Raw genomic sequence first — 14,165 nt, 5'->3', positions numbered from 1 at the left:
GCCTGGACTCACTGTTTTCAGCTGGCTTCCACGCTCCGATGCCTGGAAACTCTGCTGCACTCAGGCACCCCCATTCTTCTTGTGACCTCCGGGGATCCTGAGACCATGCTGTCCCACCTAGGATTCTGCCCTGCTTCACCACCTGAGCACTTTTAAGCCAGGCGCATCCCCCACTGTAGCCGACCTCTAAAAGTTCCCATTTCGCACTCTGCTGCTTATAATATTTAGCAGTAGCCTCCTGAAGCAGGCTCCCTCTTTGCCGTATCCCCAGCTATATCACACTGGGTTCAGTCTCCTTACCTCCTACCTTCAAATGGTGGTCACTTTTCTACTTGCAGACTTGCAGCATTTGTTTTCTCATATCTCTGATTGATTTCTCAGGTGTTCAGAATGATTTGATAACTATCTAGTTGTATTCAAGGGATGAGACCAATTTAGGGTCCCCCTACTCCTCCACCATCTTAACTCCTCACTCCTCTGTTTCTTCTTGGTTCACATTCTGGAAGATTGTGTTTCTAGAAATTTAACGATTTCTTCTAGGTTGTCCAATTTGTTAGCATGTAAGTTTTTATAATATTCTCTTATAATTCTTTATATTTCTGTAGTGGTGTTATTTCTCCTCCATTTCTCATTTTATTTGAGTCCTCTCTTCTTGATGAGTTTGGCTATAAATTTATCAATTTTGCTTATCTTTTTAAAGAACCAGCTCTTGGTTTCATTGATCTTTTCTATTCTTTTTTGTGTGTGTGTGTGTCAGTTTTATTCATTTCTCCTCTAATCTTTATTATTTCCTTCCTTCTACTAGCTTTGAGCTTTGTGTGTTCTTTTTCTAGTTCAAGTGTATAAGGTTATTTTTTTTTAATATTGTTTCTTGACCTAGGCCTGTATCAGTATAAACATTCCTCTTAGAAGTGCTTTTTCTGTGTCCTAAAGATTTTGGACTAATGTTTTTGTTTTTGTTTTCATGTATTTTTTTTTTATTTTCTCTTTTATTTGTCATAACATCAGTTGTTTAGTTGTATGTTATTTTTTGGCCTCCATGTGATTGTGCTTTTTCTAGTTTTTTAAATTGTAATTGATTTCTAGTTTCATATCATTGTGGTCAGAAAAGGTGCTTTAGATGATTTCAGTATTCTTAAATCTGTTTAGACTTGTTTTGTGGCCCAGCATGTAATTTATCCTGGAGAATGTTCCATGTGCCCTTGAAAATAATGTGTATTCCACTCTTTGTAGATAGAATGTTCTATATGTAGCTGTTAGGTCCATCTGGTCTAACGTGCCATTCAAGGACAGTTTGCTTGTTGATTTTCTGCCTGGATAATCTATCCATTGGTGTAAACGGGGTGTAAAAGTCCCCTACTATTATTGTATTACTTTCACTTTCTCCCTTTATGTCTATTAATATTTGCTTTATGTATTTAGGTGCTCCTGTGTTTGGTGCATATTTACAATTGGTATCCTTTTGATTGATCCCTTTATCATATGTAATGCCCTTCTTTGTTTCTTGCTACAGTCTGTTTTAAAGTCTTTTCTGTGTGATATAAGCATTGTTACCGCAGCTTTTTTTTTTTTTTTTTGCTTCCATTTGCATATCTTTTTCCATCCCTTCACTTTCAGTCTGTATGTGTCTTTAGGCCTGATGTAACTCTCTTGTAGGCAGCATATAGATGAGTCTGGTTTATTGTCACCCTGTATCTTTTGACTGGAGCATTAAGTCCATCTACATTTTAAGTAATTATTGATAAGTATGTGCTTATTGCCATTTTTGAAAATTTTCTATGGTTGTTTTTGTAGTTCTTTTCTGTTCCTTTCTTCTTTTGATCTCTTCCCTTGTGATTTGATGGCTTTCTTTAGTTTATGCTTGGATTTAGTTCTTTTGTGTATTTACTATAGGTTTTTGATTTGTGGTTACCATTGGGTTCCCATATAACATCCTATGTGTATAGTACTCTATATTAAATTGATGGTCACTTAAGTTTGAACACATTCTAAAAATACTTCCCTCTCCATGTTTTATGTATATATCATATTTTATACCTTTGTATTTTGTATACCCCTTGACTAATTTTTGTAGATATAATTGATTTTACTACTTTGTGTTTTAACCTCCACACTGGCTGTTTATAAGTGATTAATCTGCCTTTTCCATCTGATTGCTTTTACCTGTGAATTTTTTTTTCCTTTTATACTTTTCATACTTCTAGGTATGGCCTTTTCTTTCCACTTAAAGAATTCTCCTTACATTTCTTGTAAGGCTGGTTTAGTGTTGATTTTAATTTTGCTTGTCTGGGAAACTCTTTATCTCTCCTGTTCTAAATGATAGCTTTGCTGGCTAGAGTGTTTTTGGCTGTAGGTTTTTTCATGACTTTGAAGATATCATGCCATTCCTTTCTGGCCTGCAAAGTTTTTGTTGAAAAACTACCTGACAGGCTTATGGGATTTCTTTTGTATATAACTGTCTTCTCTTGCTGCTTTTAAATCTTTATCATTACTTTTGCCATTTTAATTATTATTAAAATACCAACTTGAGTTCATCTTCCTAGGGACTCTCTATGCTTCCTGGACCTGATGTCTGTTTCCTTCCCCAGATTAGGGAAGTTTTCAGCTATTATTTCTTCAAATGAATGTTCTGACTCCTCTCTCTCTTTCTCTTTTGTGACCCCTGTAATGCGAATGTTAGGACATTTGATGATGTCACAGAGTCCCCTTAACCTAGTCTAACTTTTTTTATTGTTTTTCCTTTTCAGCTTGGTTGTTATCTATTATCATTTTGTTGATATCAGATTGTTGACCCATTTTTTTTTACAGTCTTTCATCTGTTATTGATTCCCTCTAGTGTATTTTTCATTTCACTTATTGGATTCTTCAGCTCTGACTGGTTCTTATTTTTTTTGAAGATTTTATTTATTTATTTGACAGAGAGAGACACAGCGAGAGAGGGAACACAAGCAGGAGGAGTGGGAGAAGGAGAAGCAGGCTTCCCGCCAAGCAGGGAGCCCGATGCGGGGCTCAATCCCAGGACCCCGGGATCATGACCTGAGCCAAAGGCAGACGCCCAACGACTGAGCCACCCAGGCGCCCCTGACTGGTTCTTTTTTAATTTTATATCTCTTTGTTAAAGTTCTTAGTTAGCACATCCTCTTTTCTCCAGTCCAATGAGTATCTTTATGACCATTATTTAGAATTTATTATCAGGCATATTATCTCTGTTTTATTTAGTTCTTTTACTGTGATTTTGTTTTGTTCTTTCATTTGGGACACATTCCTCTGTCTCCACATTTTCTCCAACTCTGTGTCTCTGTGAATTTGGAAGGTCAGCCCTGTCTCCTGCTCTTCAAAGTAGTGGCATTGTGTAAAGGGTCCTGGGGTGCCCTATAACGCAATCCCACCTGGTCACCAGATTCAGGCACTCTAGGGATGTCCCATGTCATGTTTGCACCCTCTTGTGGCTGAGCCCTGATTGCCTCCAGCCCAGCTGTCTGCAGTAAGCTGCTTTGCCTGCTCTGAATGCATTGGGCAGGGTTGCCCCCTGTGCTGTTGAGAGGTCTGGCTGCCCTCACCACAGGCACCTTCGTGGGCAAGGACAGCAGTCAGCCTAGCTGCGTGCAGGTAGACTTTATGATATAGCTGCAGGTGCACCAAAGGCCAGGGTGTGCTCCATGAACAGAGAGCTGAAAGGTCTGGCTGCTGGAGCTGTGAGTGTGCTGGTGTGGGAGCAGCAATCCCCTGGGGGGGGGGGGTGCCAGTCCTGGCCAGGGCCACCTGCCAAGTGAGGCAGGGCAGGAGTCACTTCGGGAGCAGGCAGATTGAATCGGGTGGTTGCACACAAGATGGCCAGGTTGGAAGCATGCCATGCTAACGAGAGATGGACAGTGTTAGAAGTAGCTCCCAGAAGCATCTGGCTGTCTCGGCTGGGGAAGAGCAAGAAAAATGGCGCCCACCAGTCCTTCTGTTCCAGAGGAATCTCCTGCAGATCTCGGCTCCTCTGACAGATGTTCTGAGATTAGTTGATAAATCTCCTTCATGTATACCCCAGGTGCTTATCAAACTGCTTCTGTGCTGTGTCTTGGGCCGTTATTTATATGCTGGCTCTTTAGGGGCAGGAACTCAGTTTCCTATCACCCTTGGGCTCTTCCAGAATTAAGCCCCAATAGTTTCCACAGCCAGACATTATGGGGAATTGTGTTCCCACTGCCAGGGGTACCTGGTGTGGGGTCTGATTGTCTTGCTTTTCCATGTTTGTGATGCCCCTCTTCTTTGCCGTTAGTTGTGCCAGGGGTTTGGTTCTCAACCCCATCTCCACTCCTCTTACCCTTTTTGACATGGCCTTCTCTCCATGACTAGCTATAGAAGATCGGTTCTTCCAGTCTTCAGGTAATTGTCAGAGTTAGCTATATACGTGTAGTTGATGCCTTGATGTGCCCATGGGATAAGGTGAGCTCAGGATCCTTCTCCATCTTCCGAATGTCTGTTTACGTTGATTCTAATAGTTCAACTGGTTAGTAGTTAGGGAGCTTTCTTTTTTTGCCAGAAAGTAGTGCTATAGCAGAAGTTCTTGGTTTCTCCTATGCGAACTGACTTGCTGCTAAGGTTTTGAGTGCACACATTAAAAAGCTGTTGGGAATAAAAAGGTGGTGGCAGAGTGGGGGTAAGTATGTGTTTAGTACTTGTGGCTTTGGGTGTGGCCTGGTAGGACTATCTTCCAGGGGAGGGTCCCAGAACATGGACTTCCAGCAACAGGGTGATGAGCCCTCTGTCTTTGGGGGAAAAACAAAAGGGGAGAATTGGTACTTGTTTATGCTCTCACAGTCAGTGATTGAAGGCTTACCTCTTTAATTTTTGGCTTGTTGCTGTAATCAGTTACTCCACCACCTGAAAGCACAGCTCTCCCAGCTCAGCTGAGCTCCTCCTGATGAAAGAAATTACATTTTTCCATTCCTAAAGCCACTAAGTATGGCTTGTGCTTAAAACATAAAATGAGTTTTAATAAATTTGCTCCAAAATATTTTATTAAGTTTTATATAAAAAACAAAATAGAAGTAAGTTATGTGTTACACTGAATAACACACTGAAAGCATGTGTATGGTTGTGGTTTCTAATTTCTCTATAAAATTAACCAGCCGTGATGGAATAAAGAGAAAGAGTACATATCCTATTCACCATTTTGGGGGGTACACTTCAAAGTACAAAAAGCATAATAGACTTTAAAAATTACAAATAAAAATCTGTACATCAAGGATATTTTTATGGCCTTTCCGCGTGCATAGCACTATGTAGAACGAGAGGAGGAACTGCCAAGAGAGGAACCATCGCATCAGGTGTTACAGGTCTGGCCCATTTGAGCTTGCAGGACCATCTCCTCTTTTCTCAAGGGGAAAGTATCGATCAGGTTGAAGAGGGCCACAGGCATCACCAGGGAGACATAGCGCTCCTTGTCCATGCCATGCTTATCCACTAGCACCATACTGAAGGAATAGAGTGGGATTCGCAGCAACAACCTAGGGCAGACAAAGAGAAGACTGTCAAACCTGACTCCCAAGGGTTCTGTTGGACCAACCAGAGCACTATAGTGATATTATGCAGAGAAAGGCTTACTACCGCCGACTTACTCATCTGAAGACCCTTGCTACTCACAGTATGGTGCTTGGACTAACAGCGTCACTGGAGAATCCCATGCTCCACCCTGAAACTGCTGAATTACAATCTGAGTTACTAACAAGATCCCCAAATGAATGGTATACACGTGAAAGGTTAAGTAGTACCGCTTCACAACCGTCAGGAAGACACCGGGCCTGCCTCAGTGCACTATGTGCCAATAGTTACTACAAGGTATGTACGAAAATACTAATAGATTTTTTGCATTAAATTGGAGTCAACCCAAATTTACAGACTAGGTCTGCACAACCATGTACATACTAGAACTAGGGCCATGGTTAATAGGGGTGATTTTGCCCTCTAGGGAATATCCGGCTATGTCTGGACACATTTTTTTGTTGGCACAGTGAAGGGGAACGTCTAGCCTCTAGGGAGACGGAAGCCTCCCCCAGCAAAGAATTAGCTAGCCCCAAATGCCAATAGTACTGAGGCTGAAAAACCCTGGACTAGGTGAAGCTGACTGAAGGTAAGTCTCCAAACATTGTAGTTCTGGCCCATTCTGGCTTATTCAGTAGCCAGCTCAGGACTGCACAGTTAGAGGAGATTAAGCTTGGTCTACACTCTAGGTATATTAACTTGGTTAATTTTAATTTCTGCCTCAAATAATTCCCTCCCAAAAAGTCTGATTTTTTCTACTCTATCATGCTAGAATTTATATTGTGTAAAATAATGATTTTTATATGAACAGAAACATGTTTAGATGAAATAAGCCAGAGAAAACAACCAAGCTGATCAGCTGAGCCCATTGAAAAATAAGCCCAGTCTTTTTTTGATGTAGTGTTCCATGATTCATTGTTTACGTATAACACCCAGTGCTCCATTCAATACATGCCCTCTTTAATACCCATCACCAGGCTAACCCATCCCCCTACCCGCCTCCCCTCTAGAACCCTCAGTTTGTTTCTCAGAGTCCAGTGTCTCTCATGGTTCGTCTCCTCCTCCGATTCCCCCCCCCTTCATTTTTCCCTTCTTGCTTTTTTTCTTTTTAACATATAACGTATGATTTGTTTCAGAGGTACAGGTCTGTGATTCAACAGTCTTACACACTTCACAGCGCTCACCATAGCACATACCCTCCCCGGTGTCTATCACCCAGCCACCCCGTCCCTCCCACCCACCACTCCAACAAGCCTCAGTTTGTTTCCTGAGATTAAGAATTCCTCATATCAGTGCCACTCAGTCTCGATTTTACTTTTGACTTTACTTATCCAGAGGTTATGTGTAAGGCAGAATACACACTGCCATCTGTATTTAAAATGAAATATTTTTCCTCCCACAAAAGGATCAAGGGAAAAATATTCATTACTCAAAATCCAAACTGACTACACTTGCTCCTGCCTTTTAAGAGAGTTTCGGGTAAGATGGGAATAATTTATATTTTATCTCAGTGGGAGGTTAAATTGCTAATCCACCGATAATGACTAGAAGGAAAAGAAAGACAACATTAAAATATCTCTACCAGGTCTCCTGAGACGTAAGAGGGAAGCTCAGGAGTAGCTGACTGAGAAATGCATTAATGGAATGTTTGTAGACCATGAAGTGGGGCAAAATGGAGATAAACTGTGCTGCATCTTTAAAGAGAGGAGTATTTAGGTTTTTCTGGGGGAGAGGGGGATGTCCTAGGGCAGAAGGGTCCCAGAAAACAAGCGCAGAAAAGAAAGCCGGTCTGGAAGGAGAAAAGGGCCAAGCAATGTTGTGGTGGTTGGAGCCTGTGGGTTGCCTGTGGGGCAGCCAATGAGGGACTGGAGCATTTGATGTTATAGTGCTTCTGACGCTAGGATGGAAATCTCCCATGGTGTCACCATCTGCTCCACACACATTCCTCATGTGAGCCTTGTGCCTTGACTGACAGAATATAAAGAGGAGAAACGACCATGGGAAGAAATGAGTGTTCAGGCCAGCAGGCTATCACCAGTCACTGGAGTATATCCCACCACGGCCAAGAGAACACAGAAATCTTGGGGATGGATGATGGGACACCCCACAGGTTGGGGTGGTGGTGCCAGCAGTGTATTAGAGTTACATAAATGCCTGTCATCAGACTGGAATGAGCTCTTCCTGGAGAATCTTCTAGAAAACTCTGCAGACTCAGAAAATAATACGGGATGTTCTGTTTCAAGATGGCAAAGGAAGAATATCCTGAACTCCCCTCCTCCCATGGACACAAGAAATTTACAACTACATATGGAACAATTTCTTCTGAAAAAACACCTGAGACCAGGCAGAGTGACTACTACATTTCAGGAAATGAGAACAAAGCCACATCCAAGCAGGTATGAAAAGCTGAACTACAGTCTCAGCAAAAAATCCACATGCCCAGCACAGTAATACCAATCAAGAGGGAGCTGAAAACCTGGAGCTTTTCCCCGAGGATAAGAGTATTTCCACCCCTCTTGGGGAACCCTGTCTTGAGATCTGCACGAGGGAGCTCTCCCCAAATGGCTAGCTTTGAAAACTAATAGGGCTCAAGCACATGAGATGCGCAGGTCTGTGGTAAACTGAGAAATGGTGCTGACAGGGCCCAACATGCAAACTCACCCCAAAGTGCAACCCAGGAGCAGCCATTTGAAAAACACCCAGACATCAGGTGAGAGAGGCTCCTGATTGGGGGGCAGGGGCCTGAGGGAGAGTCTCCAGGGACGGAGGTTCGTGGGTGCCATTTTCACACTCCACCTCTGTCTTGCTAAGGCTAGTGGAAGCCATCTCTCTTTTCTTAGTTTTGGCCTTTGGGCTACTTCGTTATACTCCAGCCAGCAGGTGCCATCTTTGTGCTATCCTGCCTTCTAAAGCTGGTGGGCACGGTCTCTCTCCATCCATTCCTTGCTCTCCATCGTGCACACTCAAGCTCTCTTGCTTCCAGTCTGTCCATCGTGCTCACTTTCCCTCCAGCTCTGTCCATCTCTCTCTTCCCCAGCTCTTGCATGCACTCCCTCTCTGTCACACTTGTCTTCTCTCCATCTGTCCTTTGCACACTTGTTCCCCATTTCTCTCTCCCTTTCCCTCTCCTTCTCTCTGTGTGTCCATCTCTTGCTTTGTCTGTGTGTGTCTTCTATGCTCCATCCCCCTTCTCTCCCTTTTATCCTTCTCTTTCTCAAGCCCTGTTTCTCTGTATGTGTCTCTCTATGTTGGTGTGTCTTTCTACCTCTTTATCTCTCCCCATGTAGGTCTCGGTCTTTCTGTCTCAGCTTCCCCCTCTCTTCCTCTCTCTCCTCTTTTTTCCCTTACCCCTCTCTACATCCCTCTCACTCCATCTCGGTCCATGTCTCTTTCTCTGTGTCCATCTCCCCCACTCTGTCTCTCTCATTCTTCTCCCCCATATCACTCTACCCCCCCATTTGTGTGTGTCTCTCTCTCCTTTGCTCCTGTCCCCTCTTTACCCCCACCTCCCTCTATCCTTTTCCTCTTTCTAACCATCTCCTTACAGTTATTTGTGTCTTGGTCTCTCCCTGTGTGTGTCCCTCTCTTCTTTGCTCTGTCCCCCTCCCTCTCTGTCTCTCTTTATCCCTTTTTCAGTGAGTACCATCCTTTGCACTCTCCCTTTGCTTCACTCAAGCTGGTGGGCCCCATCTTCACACTCTCCATCTGCCTCCCTACAGCTCACTAGTATTTTCCAGCAAGGAGTGTACACCTTTTCTGGCTCCCTGATACTCGCTGATGCTGCTGCCAAGACACTTCTATATCATCTGGCTCTTGGGCCAGTGTTGCTTACACCTATAGGTCCTACAAGATGGTAACCAACAGGAAAAAGTTCTTAAACAGCTACCACCTTCAAGAGACAGCAGTTAGTTCAGACCCAGGAGTTCAGTCTTTCTGTGAAAGAGGTCTATTAGCTTATCATCATAGCTACAGCACGTGGGGTGGGCTTTTCATTAAATATACATCTAGGGACTGACTGTAAACCTTTCAGAGACCTTGGAGGGGAGATGCTATCTCTGTACTCTCCGTCTGCTGCTCTCCAGAGTACTAGCAGCTATGGGAGGGGACCTCACATAGCTTTTTACATCTGGTGCCATGGTTTTTGTGGATGCCACACAGAGGATACCCCTTGATCACTTGGCTCTAGTGGCCAAAAAGACTTAACATTCCTGGGTGCCACCAGACTGTAACAATCAAGAAGACAGTTCTTGGTAGGCTATCACCTCTGGGGCACTGCACAGACAGATTAAAACAGATCCCATCTTTCTGTGAAAAATTCCTATTTCCTTATCCTGGAGCTTCATCCTGAGGGGCAGGCTTCAGCTTTAGCACACATCTAGGAACCTATAGGTCCTAGAAAAGCGCTTATTCACTTGTCTGAGGTCCCAATTTTTGTGACTGCCACCCAGGGGACACCTCCTGATCACACAGCTCAGATGACCAGTGGAGCTAACATTTACAGTCCCACAGCACTATATGTATATTTGCATCCTTAACAGCTGCTGGTTGGGGGTCTGGCTTCCAATGAGCCTGAATCTAAGTGCTAAGATTCTCACCGTTGGTACATGGATACATACTGGCACACTCTCAAATATTGGAAGCTACTGAAAATAAAATAGTCTGCTTAGAGAATCAGAAAGGTTTGAGAGAACCAAAAGCTAGGGCACAGATGACCAATAAAGATCATCTCCTATATAAGACCACCATTTCAACATTGGGAGAAGTGGCTGTTTCATCTAATGCAACAGAAGAATATGCTCCAAACAACATAGCAAGATCAAACCTTGGAAAACAAACCTTAATAAAATGGAGAAAAGTAATCTACCTGATGAAGAGTTCAAAGTAATGATCATAAAAATGCTCACTGAACTCGGAAAAAGATAAGTACCAAACAGAAGTCACAGACCCAAAGAATTCAATAACCGAATTTAAAAATATGTAAGAGGAATTCAACAAACTAAATGACGCAGAAGAAATAATCAGTGAGCTCAAAGACAGGGCAGAAGAATTTTAAATTTTTGCTGCTCTGAATGGGTAAACAATGAAAATAGCTTAAAGGACATATGGAACAACAGAAAACAGACTAACATTTGCATATAATATGGTTCCATTAGACTATCAGCATGTATTTTCAACAGAAACTTTGCAGGCCAAAGGGAGTGGCAGGATACATTCAAAGTGTTCAAAGAAAACAGCTTCCAACCAAGAATATTCTATTCAACAAAATTATTCAGAATTGAAGGAGACATAGTTTTGCAGACAAGCTAAAGGAGTTCACCACCACTAAACCACCCTTACAAGAAAGGGTAAAGGGACTTCTTTATGCGGAAAAGAATGGGCACTAATTAGAAACAAGAAAATATATGAAAGTATACATCTCATTGGTAAAGGTAAATACATAGTAAAGGTAGTGGATTTATCACAAAGTTAGTATAAAAGGTGAAAATACATTAAGTAGTAAAAATAACTATAACTACAATAAGTTAAGGGATACACAAGATAAAAAGATGTAGTTGTGACATCAAAAACATAAAACATAGTCTTTGGGCAAATACCTAGTAGGGCAATTGCTGGATCAGAGGGGAGTTCTATTTTTAACTTTTTGAGGAACCTCCATAGTGTTTTCCACAGTGGTTGTACCAGTTTGCATTCTCCCCCAACAGTGCACAAAGGTTCCCCTTTCTCCACATCCTCAATACCTGTTGTTTGTGTTGACTTTAGCGATTCTGACGGGTGTGAGGTGATATCTCACTGTGGTTTTGATTTGCATTTCTCTGATGATGAGTAGTGTTGAACATCTTTTCATGTGTCTATTGGCCACCTGTAGGTCTTCTCTGGGTAGGGAGAAGTGTACATTTTAAAATTGTTTTTTTGAGTGTTGAGTTGCATAAGCTCTTTTGATATTTTGGATACTAACTCTTTATCAGATATGTCATTTGCAAATACCTTCTCCCATTCAGTAGGCTGCCTTTTAGTTTTGCTGATGGTTTCCTTCACTGTGCAGAAGCTTTTTATCTTGATGAAGTCCCAATAGTTTATTTTTGTTTCCCTTGCCTCAGGAAACATATGTACAAGGAAGTTGCTATGGCCGACGTCAAAGAGGTTATGGTCTGTGTTCTCTAGGATTGTTATGGTTTCATGTCTCACATTTAGGTCTTTGATCCATTTTGAATTTTTGTGTATGGTGTAAGAAAGTGGTTTAGTTTCATCCTTTTACAGGTTTCTGTCCAGTTTTCCCAACACCATTTGTTGAAAAGACTGTTTTTTTTCCATTGGATATTCGTTCCTGCTTTGTCAACAATTAATTGACCATATATTTGTGGGTTCTTTTTGGGGTTTTCTATTCTGTTCCATTGCCCTATGTGTCTATTTTCGTGCCAATACCATACTGTTTTGATTAAGATATATTACAAAGCTGTAGTAAAGTCTGGAATTGTGATGCCTCCAGCTTTGCTTTTCTTTTCCAAGGTTGCTTTGGCTATTTGGGGTCTTTTGTGGTTCCATACAAATTTCAGGATTATCTGTTCTAGCTCTGTGAAAAATGCTGGTGGTATTTTGATAGGGATTGCATTAAATGTGTAGATTTCTTTGGGTAGTATAGACATTTTAACAGTATTTGTTCTTCCAATCCATGAGCATGGAATGTCTTTCCATTTCTTTGCATTGTCTTCAATTTCTTTCATCAGTGTTTTATAGTTTTACAGAGTACAGGTCTCTCACCTCTTTGGTTAGGTTTATTCCCAGGTATCTTATTTTTGGTGCAATTTTAAATAAGTTTTTCTTAATTCTATACACCAATAATGAAGCAGTAAAAATACAATAGGTTTCTATACATTGATTTTGTATCCTGTGACTTTACTGAATTCATTTATCAGTTCTACCAGTTTTTTGGTGGAGTCTTTCAGGTTTTCTACATAGAATATCATGTCATCTGCAAATATTAAAAATTTTAATTCTTCCTTTCCAATTTGGATGCATTCTTTTTGTTGGCTGATTGCTGTGGCTAGAACTGCCAGTACTCTGTTGAATAAAAGTGGTGAGACTGGACATCTTGTCTTGTTCCTGACCTTAGGGAGAAAAAGCTCTGTTTTTCCCCATTAAGGATGATGTTCTCTGTGTTTTTTTTTTTTTTACATATGGCCTTTATTATGTTGAGGTAGTTTCCCTCTAAACCTTTGTTAAGGGTTTTTTTTTCTGCATCAATTGAAATGATCGTATGGTTCTGATCCTTTCTCTTATTGATGTGATGTATCACATTGAGTGATTTGTGAATATTGAACCATCCTTGCAACCCAGGAATAAGTCCCACTTGATTGCAGTGAATGATTTTTTAATGTATTGTTGGATTCAGTTTGCTTGTATTTTGTTGAGGACTTTTGTATCTATGTTCATCAGAGAAATTGGCACATACTTCTTTTTTGTGGTGTCTATCTGGTTTTGGTATCAGGTAATGCTGGCCTCATAGAATGAATTTGGAAGTTTTCCATTTTTTAGAATATTTTGAGAATAGGTATTAACACTTCATTAAATGTTTGGTAGAATTTTCCTTTGAAGATAACTGGCCCTTGAGTTTTGTTTGTTGGGAGTTTTTTGATTACAGGCTCAATTTCTTTGCTGGTAGTCTGTTCAAGTTTTCTATTTCTTCTTGTTTCAGCTTTGGTAGGTGATAGGTTTCTCAGCATTTATCTGTGTCTTCTAGGTTGTCCAATTTGTTGGCATATAGTTGTTCATAATATTCTCTTATAACTGTATTTCTGTGGTGTTGGTTGTTATTTCTCTCCTCTCATTTGTGATTTATTTGAGTCCTTTCTCTTTTTTTCTTGATAAGTCAGGCTAGAAGTTCATCAATTTTATTAATTTTTTCAAAGAACCAGCTCCTGGTTTCACTTACCTGTTCTATTGGTCTTTTAGTTTCTATATCATTTATTCTGATCTAATCTTTGTTCTTTTTCTAGCTCCTTTAGGTGTACCATTAGGTTGAGATTTTTCATGCTTCTTGAGGTAGGCCTGTATTGCTATGAACTTCCCATTTAGAACTGCGTTTACTGCATCCCAAAGGTTTTTGACCATTGTGTTTTCATTTGTTTCCATGTAGTTTTTTATTTCTTCTTTGATTTCCTGGTTAAATAATAGTGGTGAGAGTGGGCATCCTTGTCTTGTTCCTGACCTTATTGGAAAACCTTCAGTTTTTTGACATCAAGTATGATGTTAGATGTGGGCTTGGCATATATAGCCTGTGTTATGTTGAGGTTTGTTTCCTCTATACTTTGTTGAGAGTTTTCATCATAAGCAATATTGAGTTTTGCAAATTGTTTTTCTGCATCTATTGATGAGTATATTCTTTTTATCCTTCATTTTGTAAATGTGGTGTATCATGTTGAACAGATGTTGAACTGTCCTTGCATCCCTGAAAGAAATCCCACTTGATCATGGTGAATGATCCATTTATTGTACTGTTGAATTCAGCTTGCTAGTGTTTTGTTGAGGATTTTTGCAACTATGTTCATTAGGGATATTGGGCTTTTCTTCTAGTGTCTTGTAGTGTCTTCATCTGGTTTTGGTATCAGGGAAATTCTGGCCTCATAAAATAAGCT

At 41.0% G+C, this 14,165-nt stretch overlaps 1 protein-coding gene across 1 annotated transcript in view; it reads right to left on the bottom strand.

The window, feature by feature from the left end:
- Window positions 1-750: 750 nt before the first annotated feature.
- The window catches only part of SRPX (sushi repeat containing protein X-linked), a 101,592-nt gene continuing 88,177 nt past the window's right edge, over window positions 751-14,165 (bottom strand). The window contains exon 10 of the mRNA XM_081809001.1: window positions 751-5,498. Coding sequence (XP_081665127.1) covers window positions 5,315-5,498 — 184 coding nt within the window. The 3' untranslated portion in view covers window positions 751-5,314. The remainder of the gene's footprint in view (window positions 5,499-14,165) is intronic.

Source organism: Leptonychotes weddellii, chromosome X (genome assembly GCF_054177405.1).
Source record: "Leptonychotes weddellii isolate Sample4059 chromosome X, ASM5417740v2, whole genome shotgun sequence".
Lineage (NCBI taxonomy): Eukaryota > Metazoa > Chordata > Mammalia > Carnivora > Phocidae > Leptonychotes > Leptonychotes weddellii.
Note: the sequence above shows the minus strand (reverse complement) of the source record. Positions and strands in the feature narration are given on the sequence as shown.